Source organism: Cryptomeria japonica, chromosome 11 (assembly GCF_030272615.1).
Source record: "Cryptomeria japonica chromosome 11, Sugi_1.0, whole genome shotgun sequence".
NCBI classification, from domain to species: domain Eukaryota; kingdom Viridiplantae; phylum Streptophyta; class Pinopsida; order Cupressales; family Cupressaceae; genus Cryptomeria; species Cryptomeria japonica.
In genome coordinates, this window is record NC_081415.1 from 544,347,982 (window position 1) to 544,362,790 (window position 14,809).

Here is a 14,809-nt window from a genome sequence, read left to right on the forward strand (position 1 = left end):
TTGTTACCGGCAAATAGGTCCAGGTTATACACCGGCAGGATTATCTTTTCTAGATCAGCACGACACACTATGGAGATGTTTTATTATTTTTGTAAATGCATCAAGCCGACATGTTGTATCAGTTATTGCATCGGATATTGTTTTAATTGTAAATTGATTTTATTGTAATATCCTTTAGAGCCGACCTACTAAAATTGGTCCTAGGTTATGATATAAATGTAAGATCTTATTTGTAAGATCGAATGTGGAGTGCGAAAATGATTGTGTGAAGGTATATGCAAAAATTAGCAGAGCTATACACGCAGACATCATTTGAACGTGAAGCAAGGTTTTTGTGAAAGCATATCAGAACTACACTGGTACTGAATCCAACATATGAAGATGCTATTTTGAGCAGTACATCCTTATAGGATTTAACCATCCAATTGTAGTCAGTGTGACTCCTATTTTGTGTTTGAGCAGTGAGCTCTAGGCGCTTGGCCCTTCTGCATGTGCAGACCCCATTTGTATACACTTACTATCTGCAGCAGTATCATCTGATTGTGGGTAAGGTTTCCCACCGTGGTTTTTACCCTTACAGGGTTTCCATGTACAAATATTGGTGTTATGTGTTGTGGATGACTTTGTCTTTTTGTTTCATGCATTAATCTTTACCGGTATTGCAATTAACTGATAAAACTATCTACTGGTATAAAAGACTGGTTTACTGGTATTGAGCATTAAGTTGGTTAAGTTGTTTTTGGTTTGAATTTATTTGACAACTGATTCACCCCCCCCCCTCTCAGTCGTCTTCGGGACCTAACAATTGGTATCAAAGCGTAGTCCTCTTTTTGCAAAAGTTTAATAGCTTGAGGAGATCCAATGTCTACTAACTATTTCAGGAAGGACAGTCCTAAACTTGATGGAACCAACTATGGCATATGGAAGATCAGAATGGAGATACATTTAAATTGCATTGGAAAGGACATCTGGGAAGTTACAAAGAATGGCTATACTGCTCCTACTCCCGGTCAGCCTAATCCACCTACCTTGGGAAAAGATGAAGAAAATGATTGCAAAGCAAGAGAAGCACTTTTAAGCACATTAACAGATCAGCAAATCATGGGATTATCAGATAGATCAACTGCTAAAGCTATTTGGGATCATTTGGAAACACTAAATGAAGGAGATTCCACAATCAAAATTGCAAAACTTGAAAGCTTCCGAGTCAGGTATGAAAATCTGAAAATGGAAGAAGATGAAAGGATTTCTGCTTTTATGGAAAGAGTTAATGAAATTGTTTTGGGTATTAAATGTCGTGGAGGAACCTTAAGTGAAGATGAAATTGTTTCAAAAATTTTAAGAGGATTGCCACCGACATATAAAATGAAGGTTACTGCTATAAATGAGTTAAGAACAATGCCTAATACATCAGTAACTAGGGATACATTGATTGGAAAACTCTCAACTTTTGAAATTGAGGAATTTGGTCTTGTTGCTACTATAAAGACAGATTTAGCTTTTAAGGCATCAACATCATCTGCACCATCATTTGACAAATCTGATTGGAAAGCCTTTTATGTAAGAGAACTTGAGGAAAGCAGGAGAGAAAATGAAGAACTTGAAGAACTTGAAGCACTATTTGCAAGAAAAATGCCTAAAGGTCTAGTAGGAAGTAAGTATGAAGGTAAAGAACCCTTTAAATGTTTTAACTATAATAAGATTGGTCATATGGCTTCTAGATGCCCTGATAGACATGCTAGACCAAGAGAAGAAGCTAGAAGAACATACAAGCCTAACCCTGAATATCAGAGATACAGTTTTAAGAAGAATAAAGACGAATCTTGTTATCTTGTTGATGAAGGAGTGACTGATGATTCTGACGAGGATCCGACAGACAATGGATGGGTTTTTGTTGCTATAATAGAAGACCAACCGAAACCTACCATTCAACCGGTAGAGCAGGCCCTGGCAGCTAAAGTTGAAGTAAAGGATGAATGGATCATTGATTCAAGATGCTCACATCATATGACTGGAGATAAAAGTAAATTCTTGAACTTTCAAGAATATAATGGAGGCTTAGTGAGATTTGGAGATGATAAAGTTTGTTTGATCAAAGGTAAAGGTACAATATCTCTTGATGGTAAGAATAATGCTGACAATGTTTACTATGTTGAAGGTTTAAAGCATAATCTTTTGAGTGTTGGTCAATTAGTTGAAAAAGGATTTCAGTTACAATTCAAAAATGGAAAATGCAAAATCATGAATAGAACTAGTTTGGAAATTGCAACCGGTAATCAAACTAGAGGTAATATCTTTCATTTGAATAACAATGAAAAGACATGCTTGATTGCACATATTGATGAAAGTTGGCTATGGCATAAGAGACTCTGTCATGTAAATTTTGATTGCATGGTGAAAATCTGTACTACTAAGGCAGTTAGGGATTTACCTAAAATTGTCAAACCTCACAATACAGTATGTAAGGAATGTCAATTTGGAAAACAAGTTAGAGCTACTTTTAAAATTATTCCAGAAAAATCAAATAATGCTCTTGACTTAATGCATACTGATTTATGTGGTCCAGCTAGAACTAAAAGTTTGCAAGGTGATAGATATTTCATGCTAATCATTGATGACTACTCTAGAATATGTTGGGTCACTTTTCTTAGAGAAAAATCAGAAGCACTTGGAAAGTTCAAACTGTTCAAAGCAATGGTAGAGAATGAAACCAGTAAGAAAATCAAATGTCTGAGATCAGATCAAGGACGAGAATTTACATCTAAGGAATTTAATACATTCTGTGAAGTGAATGGAATCAGAAGACAGCTATCAGCACCCCAGACACCACAGCTGAATGGATTTGTTGAAAGGAAAAACAAAACTATCTTGGATGCAGCAAGAAGTATGTTATCATAAGCAAATCTACCACATGTGTATTAGAGAGAGGCAGTAAGTACAACGGTGTATACATTCAACAAAGTTCAAATCAAAGGTGAAACCAGTAAGACCCCTCATGAACTATGGTTTGGTATTACTCCTACTCTTAAATATTTTAGAATATTTGGAAATAAATGCTATATTAGAAGAGATGAGTATATTGGCAAATTTGATCCTAGAAGTGATGAAGGAATATTTCTTGGTTATTCATCTAAGAGCAAAGCTTATAGATGTTTTAACAAAAGATTGCAGAAAATTGTTGAAAGTACAAATGTGAAGATTGATGAACAATTCAGAGGAACTTCAAGGTATATAGACTCTGAACCGGCAATAGAGATTCTAACAAATGAACCTACATTGAACCCACCGGTACAGAATGAAGATCCAGCTACACCGGTATCATTTGAAAATTCCACAGTAACTGAGGAACAACAACAAACGAAGACACCCCGATATGTAAGATTGAATCACTCTAAAGATCAGATAATTGGAACCAAGTATAAAGGAGTTATGACAAGAGGAAGATTGGCAAATGAAGAGGTATGTCTTATTTCTCAAATTGAACCATCATCAATTAATGAGGCATGTGAAGATAAACACTGGATTAAAGCTATGGAAGAAGAACTAGAGCAAATTGAGAAGAATAACACTTGGACATTAGTTCCCCCGGCCTAAAGACAAAAATGTGATTGGAACAAAGTGGGTATTCAGAAACAAACTTAATGAAGATGGTAAGGTTATCAGAAATAAAGCAAGACTAGTGTGTAAGGGATATTCTCAGAAAGAAGGAATTGATTATAATGAAACATTTGCACCGGTAGCCAGAATTGAGGCAGTCAGATTATTCTTAGCTTTTGTAGCACACAAGAACTACAAAGTATATCAAATGGATATTAAATGTGCATTTCTAAATGGAGATCTTGAAGAAGAAGTTTACATTGAACAACCTAATGGATTTTATTTGACAGATAACAAAGATATGGTTTGCAGGTTAAGGAAAGCTTTGTATGGGTTGAAGCAAGCTCTAAGAGCTTGGTATGCAAGATTGGATAAGTATCTTTTGAAGATTGGTTTTTCTAAAGGTAATGCTAACAACAACTTATATTATAAAGTGACAAATAATGACATCTTGGTTATAGAAGTTTTTGTTGATGATATAATATTTGGAGGAGAAGATGGACTATGTAAAGAATTTTCTATTGAAATGCAGCAAGAATTTGAAATGTCTATGATTGGAGAAATAAAATTCTTTTTAGGATTGCAGATTTCACAGACAGATAAAGGTATATTCTTGAGTCAATCCAAGTACTTGAAGGAGTTATTAAAGAAATTTGGGATGGAGAACTCTAAACCGGTAAGCACACCTATGACTACAAATGACAAATTATCACAAAGGGATGAATCTACACCTGTTAATCTGACTAGATACAAATCTATGATAGGAGGTTTACTGTATTTGACACAAACAATACATGATATCATGAATGCAGTATGTATTGTTTCAAGATTTCAGAGTAATCCTAGAGAAAATCATGAATCATCAGTAAAAAGAATTTTTTGGTACTTGCAAGGCACTACAAATCTTGGATTATGGTATCCTAGAGATGAAAACTTTGAATTATGTGCATACACAGATGCAAATTGGGCAGGAGATGTGGATGATAGAAAAAGCACCACCGACGGAGCATTTTTTCTTGGAAGCAAATTATTTTCTTGGTTGAGTAAGAAACAAAGTTGTACATCTTTATCAACAACTGAATCAGAATATGTTGCAGCGGCAACTAACTGTACACAAGTATTATGGCTTAAGCAAATGTTGAAAGATATAAGGGTAAAATGCAAGGAACCTATTACTATCTATTGTGATAACACTGCAGCAATTGATATATCTAAGAATCCAGTATTACATTCTAAAAAAAAACATGTTTCTATCAAACTGAATTTTCTAAGGGAAAATGTTGAAGCAAAAGAAATTAAAATGGTTTATGTGAATACCAAAGAGCAGATTGCAGATATTTTCACTAAACCTCTGCCTAAGTAGACTTTTGAATATCTCAGAGATCAGCTTGGGGTCATACCCCCATTGGTAGAGACTTAGGAAGTTGATGTTTGTCATCAACCGGTAGAATTAACAAAAAAATCTTTTACTCTGGCTTTGATGAGGAAGCTACTTCTCAGGGGGAGTAGTTGGTATACTGAATTGGTTGGTATTTTGTACCTGGAATTTTTTTTACTTTGACATTTGATGTCAAAGGGGGAGAGATTGGTATGGAAAAACACAAGGAAAACACATGTCACTCTCAGGGGGAGAGATTGTTACTTTGGGGAGTGATTGTTACTCTCTGTATCTGTATTTTGATTTCTAGTTATGATCTCTTTTGGGAGATTGTTGGCTTTTGTTGGCTTTTAGTATTTGGCATTTCTGTTTTGGCACTTTGATGGTTTTTCCCTCTTGTGTTGCCATCAATGCCAAAGGGGGAGATTGTTGGTATTTTGGTATGGTTTTGTCATTGATGTCAACACCTACTAAACCTTATCAACTCTGGCACTTTGGAGAATCAGCAACATTCACCAGCAAGCAAATGACTCATGCACAGTCACTGGTATCTGGTACACCGGCAGGATATAATGATCACCGACACTTGGAATGGCATGGAAAACACTTGGTTATGTTGAAGACATCGTTTGGACACTTTGTCTTGGAGATTTGTTTATTGGCATATTCGTATTAGCATATTTGTTGTTACCGGCAAATAGGTCCAGGTTATACACCGATAGGATTATCTTTTCCAGATCAACATGACACACTATGGAGATGTTTTATTATTGTTGTAAATGCATCAAGCCGACATGTTGTATCGGTTATTGCATCGGATATTGTTTTAATTGTAAATTTATTTTATTGTAATATCCTTTAGAGCTGACCTACTAAAATTGGGCCTAGGTTATGATATAAATGTAAGATCTTATTTGTAAGATCGAATGTGGAGTGCGAAAAGGATTGTGTGAAGGTATATGCAAAAATTATCAAAGCTATACACGCAGACATCATTTGAGGTGAAGCAAGGTTTTTGTGAAAGCATATCAGAACTACACCGGTACTGAATCCAGCATATGAAGATGCTATTTTGAGCAGTACATCCTTATTGGATTTAACCATCCAATTGTAGTCAGTGTGACTCCTATTTTGTGTTTGAGCAGTGAGCTCTAGGCGCTTGGCCTTTATGCATGTGCAGACCCCATTTGTATACACTTACTATCTGTAGTAGTATCATCTGATTGTGGGTAAGGTTTCCCGCCGTGGTTTTTCCCCTTACAGGGTTTCCATGTACAAATATTGGTGTTATGTGTTGTGGATGACTGTCTTTTTGTTTCATGCATTAATCTTTATCGATATTGCAATTAACTGATAAAATTGTCTACCGGTATTAAGCATTAAGTTGGTTAAGTTATTTTTGGTCTGAATTTATTTGACAACTGATTCACCACCCCCCCCCCCCCCCCTCTCAGTTGTTTATGAGTTATTTGGGTAAAAACTAGCATTGTAATTACTTTGATATGGATGGTAAGATGGTGGAGGAGCAACACTTTCATGAAATGAGGAATAATATGATGTATTGCTATGAATGAAGACATATTTCATCATTCATATAAGTTAAAAACTCGAGAAATTGTATTTTCTTGTAATAACCTAGTACATACCAACACTTGTCTATTTGAAACCGATAGATGCTCTTCCAGAGTCACCAGGTGTGTGATTTTCTTGCCTCCAAAGGCAAACATTGCTGACATACACACCAATATCAACAAAAAATGAAAAAGTTTTGAACTGGGATAGTTCAAATTGTCCCATCAAGAGTGCCATAAATTGTTATCAATAAGATTTGCACCTTGCTAAACTTAGAGTTCAACAATCTATTGAAATATGGAAACACTTCTGGGACTCTGGGTTGCTCGAAACTTGGAGTGAATCACCAGTGAAAGTTGGTTCTTCTTGGAACTATCACCTAAATTGCTTGCTTGGTAGGACAAGGGAAGAGACATTGCATAAAATGAAACCTTCAACTAATGGTGATGCACCAAATTAGTTTTCAAATCTATACATTTTGTTTGACACACACAACTGATCAATACACAAGCTAATCCCTACACAACTCAGGCTTAACATACTCACACATTAGCACTTCATAGGAAAGTTAGGGTTTTTTCAGTCCTAGAAGGAAAAATCAAACTTTTCACAACTAGAAAGCTATCCAAACTCATGACATAACCTACAACCTGTATAAGACATGCTTATCTCTACATAAGGTGTTGAAGGAATGAGACATACTTAAACGGATTTGCATGAAATCGCAAGAAATACATCAATCATTCATTGTTACACACAAAGAAATAGATTAGAGAAGGTAAATACTTGCTTTATTAATCTAAAAGGTGCTTACAACAACTGTACATATTTGAATATGAGTTACAATACACAATAGACAAGAATTTTTTTTTTAATTTTAGGGTAAAATACAAGCCTAGAGAAACAAGAACTAACTTGAAAATCAAGCCTAATGTTGAGCTTTACAGCTACAACAACTTGCTACAACAAAGGAACATATGCTGAGAAATAAATGACAAGAAAGACTTGTGTTACATTGATTTTGCTTGGTCAATCCTTCTTGGGCGTCCAAGTTGTTTTTTGTAATTTTTTAGCCTTCAAATCAACTCCAAAAAGTGGTTTTTATGAAGAAAATTCCTTTCCAATGGTTACCCTATTGATTAGGCTCGTTAATCACCTCCTAGATGCTTGGGAAAGGCCTTGGAAGTGATCAAAATTGCCCCCTAAATTTTCTCAATTATTTTAAAAAGTCTTCAATCTCCTCCTAGATGCTCTCAACCACTTGACAAAGTCTTCAAACCGTCCTGTTATGTTTTCTCAGTTGTTTGAGGAAGTCTCCAACCTCCTCCTAGATCTACTAAACCAACTAGTTAAGTCATCAAATTGTCCTATATTCTCTCCTCATGTTTCCAGATTTCTCTTTACCTCTTCCAAACATAGCAACTTCCTTCCATTTTTATAGGACATGTGAGAAAACAATCCTTAAATTTTAGGACTCAAAACATGACATAGTTAGGACCCTTAGGAAAGCTAGCAAAAATGACAAAAATAAAACGAAATTAGACCCATCAGAGATAGCAACAAAGGGGCTCAAATTAACAACACAAGAACATCACATAACATAGGATTTATATGGAGAAACCCTTGTGAGAAAAAACTCCAAGAAGAGGGGCCAAGTATGCATTATCTTTAACACAAGATTACAATATGTCACACACTTCACACTTTCATTCTCCTCTTTGCCTCCACCATGGCAACACATGTGTACCTATGAACAACCTCTTTAAGCCTCCTATTTGTACTGGTTCCTGTAAAGTAACTCTACATTCAATTGTTCTTGTTAAATTCTACATCCATAGAGCTATTTATATAGAATGGCAAGAGCTCCAAAACCACCAAACAAGGTGTTCAAAGAAGGCTCCTTATTCCAAACAACCCCAACCCTTGGGCTACCTCCATAGAAATCAAAAGGATATTGTTTTTGACTCCATTACTTTCCCTCCAACTTGGACACTAATTTTGCAAGATAAACATTACAATAAATGTAATAAATGGCGGAATACCAAGAGACACCCATTGCCTCTTCCAAGCCCCCACTTGGAGAAGCTCAAAGTTCACTCATTTGTCCTCTTCCCATGTCATTATTTATCTCATTCTAGGCACCCACATGTGGGAAAACAATATTGAATAATTGTGTTCATAACCCACATTTATCACTACTAGTGGAACCCATCACCCTAAGTGGAACAAATAATAGTGAGAATAAATATTACAAATCATTTTCCCAATAAACCCTAAGTGCTTTAGGACACTATCCAAGGATGTTGGAACCATATTAAATGACATAGGATTTACAAGGTAGATGGCACCTTAATTCTAACATCTCCAGAGAAGACACGTCCATAACATAAAAATTCACAAGTACATCAAGAATGAATGTGATATGTGATATGATAAACATGTTGAATTTGAAATAATTTTATGGTAAAAGGCCAAAGAATAAGCCATGAGAGGTATCATAATGATAATTCAAAAAATTCTATGTATATCCAAATTCTAGTTGGAATGAATTAGTAAATGTGACTCAAAACCTAGTGAAATCTAAGATAGATGATTAAATCAAATTTAAAAATCCTAATGTTGACACTCCTAGAAGAAAGTACTTTGCACTATGGTGACTTGAGTCCATATATCTAGGTCAAATCGACACCCTGAAAAAAATCATGAAACCTAAAAAAATGATTTGGCGATTTTCATACTTGTACTTCTTGATTCATTAGTTTTACTTATGTTTCATCTATTATCATTCATAAATATCTTCAGAGTGATGTTGATGTGTTGCTAGGTGACATATTCTCCCATGTCAACCTTGAATGTTTTTGTGACAAATCAAAGATACCAAATCTCAATCATTCAAATGCTTCTAAAATAATTTTGCAGATCTAGATTCATTTTAGTGCTCCAAACTAAAGAGCTCCTTCACTAAATATAAATTATATACAATAATGCTTCAAAGATGAGATAGCATTAGATGTGAAATGAATTCAATTGAGTGCCTTTAAAATTAAGGACATAGTAATAAATCAATAAAAAATGTGTTTAGTCAATTCTTAGTAGGAAATGAATGGGCGAGAGTTGGTCAAAACTTGAATTTGATTTTGAAATTTCAAAGGTCAAATCCATGGATGCGGTTGAGCTTGAGTTTACAAAAATGATCCAATATATGAAAAAGATAAAAGTGGTTGTATTAAAAACTGTATGAGATGTGTGAATATATAGATATAATAAATGCACAATTAAGCCTTGAACGATAGCGTGGTTGGCTTGGGCAAGTTGTTTGCTCCCTCATCGTCCTGGGTTCAACTCATGTCGCAAGACGTCTATCGGATTTGCTTGGTGACAGAGCTATTAGGCGGTCTTGCCACCTCTAGTGGACTAGTCTCGCCCTAGCTCACCTCAGGTACCCAAGATACAGGTTGTTGGGCACTGGGCTAGGACGTGGGGATACCATTGGGTTAAAAAAATAATAATAAAATAAATGCACAATTAGGATGAGTATCAAAATGTGTCTATCTAGGTAAGATATAGGGATGGATGTATAGCAATGTGTGTAAATAGGTAGGTAATGGCATGGTGGAAAGGGTTTGACTTTGTACAAGATTATGCCACTTGTCAATGTGTAAACATATTGAGCCACTCCTTTAGAATGAACACAAAGCAAAATAAGAAAGAGTACAGATACATAAATTTCACTATTACAATTTTTATAATGAAAGCTATTTTGAACATATTCTAGGCCATGCATAATATTGGAAGTGATGTTGGGTGGATAATTAATAAGAATAGGTGACAAGCATTTTAATGTTATTAGCCAAGAGGCATAACCTATAATGTTAGTCGGAGAGAAGCCTGTGATGTCCATATCTATCTTAGATAATTCTAAGAATGCCCAATAGATTATTCAAGAGGTACCTATGTTTTTTTTCTTTTGGATTTGTGACATAAGATTTGTTTGATGCTATGTTATTTGAGTATATTAAACAAATTTATAAAATAGTAAAAAAACACATAGCTATCTTATGCCTATATAATTATATAATTATAGCAAACAAAATAGTAAAATATTTATCATATATTGTTAAGGATTTCTAGTAAATAATTTATTTTTATTTTAATATTTTCTAATAATAATATTCATATTTTGTGATTTTATGTATTATAATTTTAATATCTATTATTTTTGTTAATTTTGTGCTAAAAATGATCTCTCTTAACGTCTTTACATATATTTATTAAGGTTGGTGTACAGTGTACTAACATAGTTACTTTTTGTAAGAAGCTACAAAAATGTCTTATTGAGCAGTCAATTTACTTGCAGAGGTAGATTATAGCAGAACATGCTCCTTACCACATATCTATATTATCATTCATATTTTATGGTATGTGATATTTTTTTTTAAAATAGAGGAAAAAATCTTAAATTATTTTTTTAATTTGCACAGCAGTCTGCATTTTGGATGTGCAAACACCCCATAATTTTATCTTTACTGTAGTTCTCTTGTATTTGCAGCGATAAACTTTCTTTGTGTAGGTGAAATAGCATTTACGAGTAATCTCAGAGATACCCTTATTTTGGAGGATTACATCTCTTTCATGTAGTTTGTAAGAATGCAGCTTTTCCTTTGTACATGAGTTGAATTCAAGGAGCCAAATTTTTAGTGGCTCATTTTACATCTCATTCAAGGAGTCAATGGCCATACGAGTTCTCCAATTGAATGTTCAGCCACTTAATTGTTCTCCTGGCATTCAACTTGTATATTATATTTAACAAATAGATGTAATTGTCTTTGCATAATTTTAGTTTCTTTTTCTTTCTTTTTTATTCTCTTTCTGAAATATCAATTTTGTGAATGGGTCTTGCAAATTTAAGCTTTCAGTTTTATTTAGCCGCTTTTACTTAATTAACTGATGAGATATATGACACCGAAATATTTAGTGAGTGATCTGCACGCTAAGAATAGATAACTAAACATTTTTATGTTTTTTTATGCCCTCTGTATCCACCACTAGGACAAGTTTATAACCAGTATATATACACTTTTAAAAATCATGTGGACAATTACATATAAATGTCTAAGTATCATGCACCTTACGCTAATGACAACCTAAAAGCATAAAGGGCATACAAGAGTTGCCATTAACTATTCTAGAAATATGTTTAGCCTGTTTTCTAACATTGTAAATAGCCATACATACATTTCAATGTTATATTTAGGAAAGCACAAGAGTACAGATATAAACATTGCAGGTAACGTTCTGTACATTCTCAATACCAATATTTGATTTGATGTTGAATCAAATCCATCCTTTTTTTACCAGTTTCCCACGTCAACAAAATTCTGTCATTGAGGACCTACAATCATTGTCAATCAAATATATAAAATCTTATTGATGCTTGGCATATTGTCAATCACAAGGAAAACGTTATACCCAGCAGCCATTTAAGCAGTTAAACTCTAGAGCATAGCATACCTGCTTCAGCACCTCCAAACGTCCTCCCATACAATACATATAAAAATAATGGTATAGTTTTGAGATTCTACATCTAATTTGATGTTGTATATAACATTTTCTGAACTAATTGCTCCTTCCCAAGGTTTAATGAACTTCTTTTGAATTATGGAATGCTTGAAGAATATAATTTACAGCTCTAGTTGATACCCCTGGCTTTCCCAGCAACTGGCGCAATTCCTCATAGCCATCTAGCACCCTCTTACGTTCCAAATTGTCAGTTCCTGTTAGTGGCAGCAGTTTCATTGCTGCCTCTGCAATCTTCTCAGGCTTAGCTTCATCTTGGATAAACTCAGGCACCAACTGCATCCACAAATGGCATTCAAATTAACTACCAATAAGATGACTTTATATTATCCAAACTTTTCATTGTAAAGTTTTGCCATCAAGGGAGACTTTAAACCTTGTATCCAAGAATGACATTTACAAGAGAGATTAACTCTGGAGGAAATTGAAAAAATGTTCTACCAATCCAGTTTGTTATTCCACCAATCCTGTACAGAACAACTTGAGGTACCTGACAAAACATGTCCACATCAGTTCCAAAATATGATGCAGGGGAGAGTTGATGAAAACAAGAAATTATAATTGCAGATGTTAGATTGAAACAAGCGAAGCATTTTAAGATGATGCAGACATGTATGCCTGTTATCAACTTCATGTACAAATATTGGAGCTGTCCAAAAAAGGTGAATTTTGCATAAAAGTTAAAACACTTCTTAGATTAGAAATTTTTACATTATACAGTGCCAATTCCACATTTACACTGCCAGATTTAGTAATAGCAATATCTGCTGCTGCCATGATTGCAGACGATTCCCCCTGTTAACATCCAACCAAATCAAATAAATACAATATATCCTGCATTGAAATGGGACACGTGTATATTTATAAAAAATATATTTATTCAAACATGGTTGAATTCAACATAGTACATGCTTTTTTCATGTTCTATAGCATTCCTCTATTCTACAACTGGGGTGGAAAAAGGAACAAGAATTAAAGCACGTGGGCCTTCGTCAACATACCAACATGAAATTCAAATGATACGTATTACATTTAAAATATATAACATAAATGCAAATAATAAGACAATCATCCAAAATCATGGTAGCATTACACACTAAAACTTGCAATTAATTCCCAGTACACATCTCATTTGCCATGTTGTTTTTCTGGAGTTTTAAAAGTGATTCTGAAATGCTTTTATGTATACCTATCCCTTTTATCCGCATTTTTCCACTTGGGGTAAGAAAATTAAAGCATGTATGACCAGAGTTTTTGTTTAGCATTAAAGTTGAAATTTGATTTTTATTGTTTTTTTACTTTGAATAGACTTGTTCTCAAGTTTATTTACTGCTCTATCTAATAAAATAAATATATGGATTAATAATAGAGATGGAAATGCATACAGGTACAAGAGTAAAATATATCTTTTTTCACACATGAGATTATTACAAAAGAAGACCAAAGATGGTCAGCCAGGGATTTGAGTTGATTTGGCTAGATCATACTACTTGACAATAAACAATATATTTAAAGGACCTGACAATTGCCAAGAGGAACACAACCGTCGACCAATCGACACTTATAACTACTTGAAGCCGATATGCATTTAATACAAACAATTAATACATAGTCAGATAACCAATATTATCAAAACATATCAATAGACACTGTATGCTGACTACATCCCTTCCCTCCCACCCGCACCCCCCAAAAAAAAGAAAATTTGTATTCTAGATGACAAGTAAACATCAAGTAATATTAGGGAAGACCAATGACAGTATTGTAGACAAAGACTTGTACATGAACTTGATAACTTGAACTTGTAGTGTACTTAGCAAATCAAAGTGTACCTTGCAAACTTGGACTTGTAAATGAGACAAAAAGCAATGTTGAAAAATGTAGAAAATAGATATTTTGGAATATTTATCCAATGTATGATTTCAAGCAGGGGTCGAATTCTCTTCCCAAGTCGTTGTATAGTGTGATCGACCACCTATGAACTCTATTGCACCACATATGCATGGGATTGTGCTCATTGTACAAGGAATTGATACTGCCATATGGTGAAGGGAGCCAATTGATGCCGATGGTTGGAAATGACTTGTAGTCTAGGAGGGAGCCATAGAATATAAACTAAGGTCTTACCCAATTGTGCAATTTGTCAAGGATGTTGTGCCGTGTGCCAAATGATGAAACACTGTGTGTGCGTTCCATGTGCTATTTAGGACAAACATCATACAAGGGACAGATGTACAATGTGAGGGTGTTGAATGGATGGTTGATGTCATACAATGGAGCAAGTCATCGACCATACAAAGGATAGGGTCACCATATGAGAATTTACAGATGTCGTACAATGTAAAAATAGTGTCATGTGGTGTGAGGGTCTTGTGCAATGTGATGTGAGTGTTGCTGTATGAACCACAATGGAAAATGTTGTATGAACCACCATCTAAGGAGTGTAGGCAATACAATATAAGTAGTTGATGCTTTCTACTAACACTGCTGAACGATTTGAGTCTAGACTAGTCGTATGATAATATTTATTACCTTCTTTTGTGGAGTGTGACACATAGTTTGTGAAAGGCGAATGAATTGTCAGATGAATGAATGGATTGGGCAAATGATATAATTTACTCTAGTGACCACTTGAAATTTTACTTTATGTTGCCTTACTACTTGATAATACAGTGGTCGTACTTT

General features: G+C 34.5%; 1 protein-coding gene across 3 annotated transcripts in view; it reads right to left on the minus strand.

The window, feature by feature from the left end:
* Window positions 1–11,798: 11,798 nt before the first annotated feature.
* LOC131041705 (uncharacterized) overlaps window positions 11,799–14,809 on the minus strand; it is a 158,807-nt gene continuing 155,796 nt past the window's right edge. For 2 of the 3 annotated variants that reach the window (XM_057974886.2, XM_057974885.2), the window contains 3 exons: window positions 12,836–12,919; window positions 12,501–12,614; window positions 11,799–12,400 (listed from right to left, as the gene is read on the minus strand). In XM_057974886.2, the coding sequence (XP_057830869.2) occupies window positions 12,185–12,400; window positions 12,501–12,614; window positions 12,836–12,919 (414 nt within the window). In that variant the 3' untranslated portion in view covers window positions 11,799–12,184. The remainder of the gene's footprint in view (window positions 12,401–12,500; window positions 12,615–12,835; window positions 12,920–14,809) is intronic. The other variant, XM_057974888.2, reaches the window with a different exon arrangement.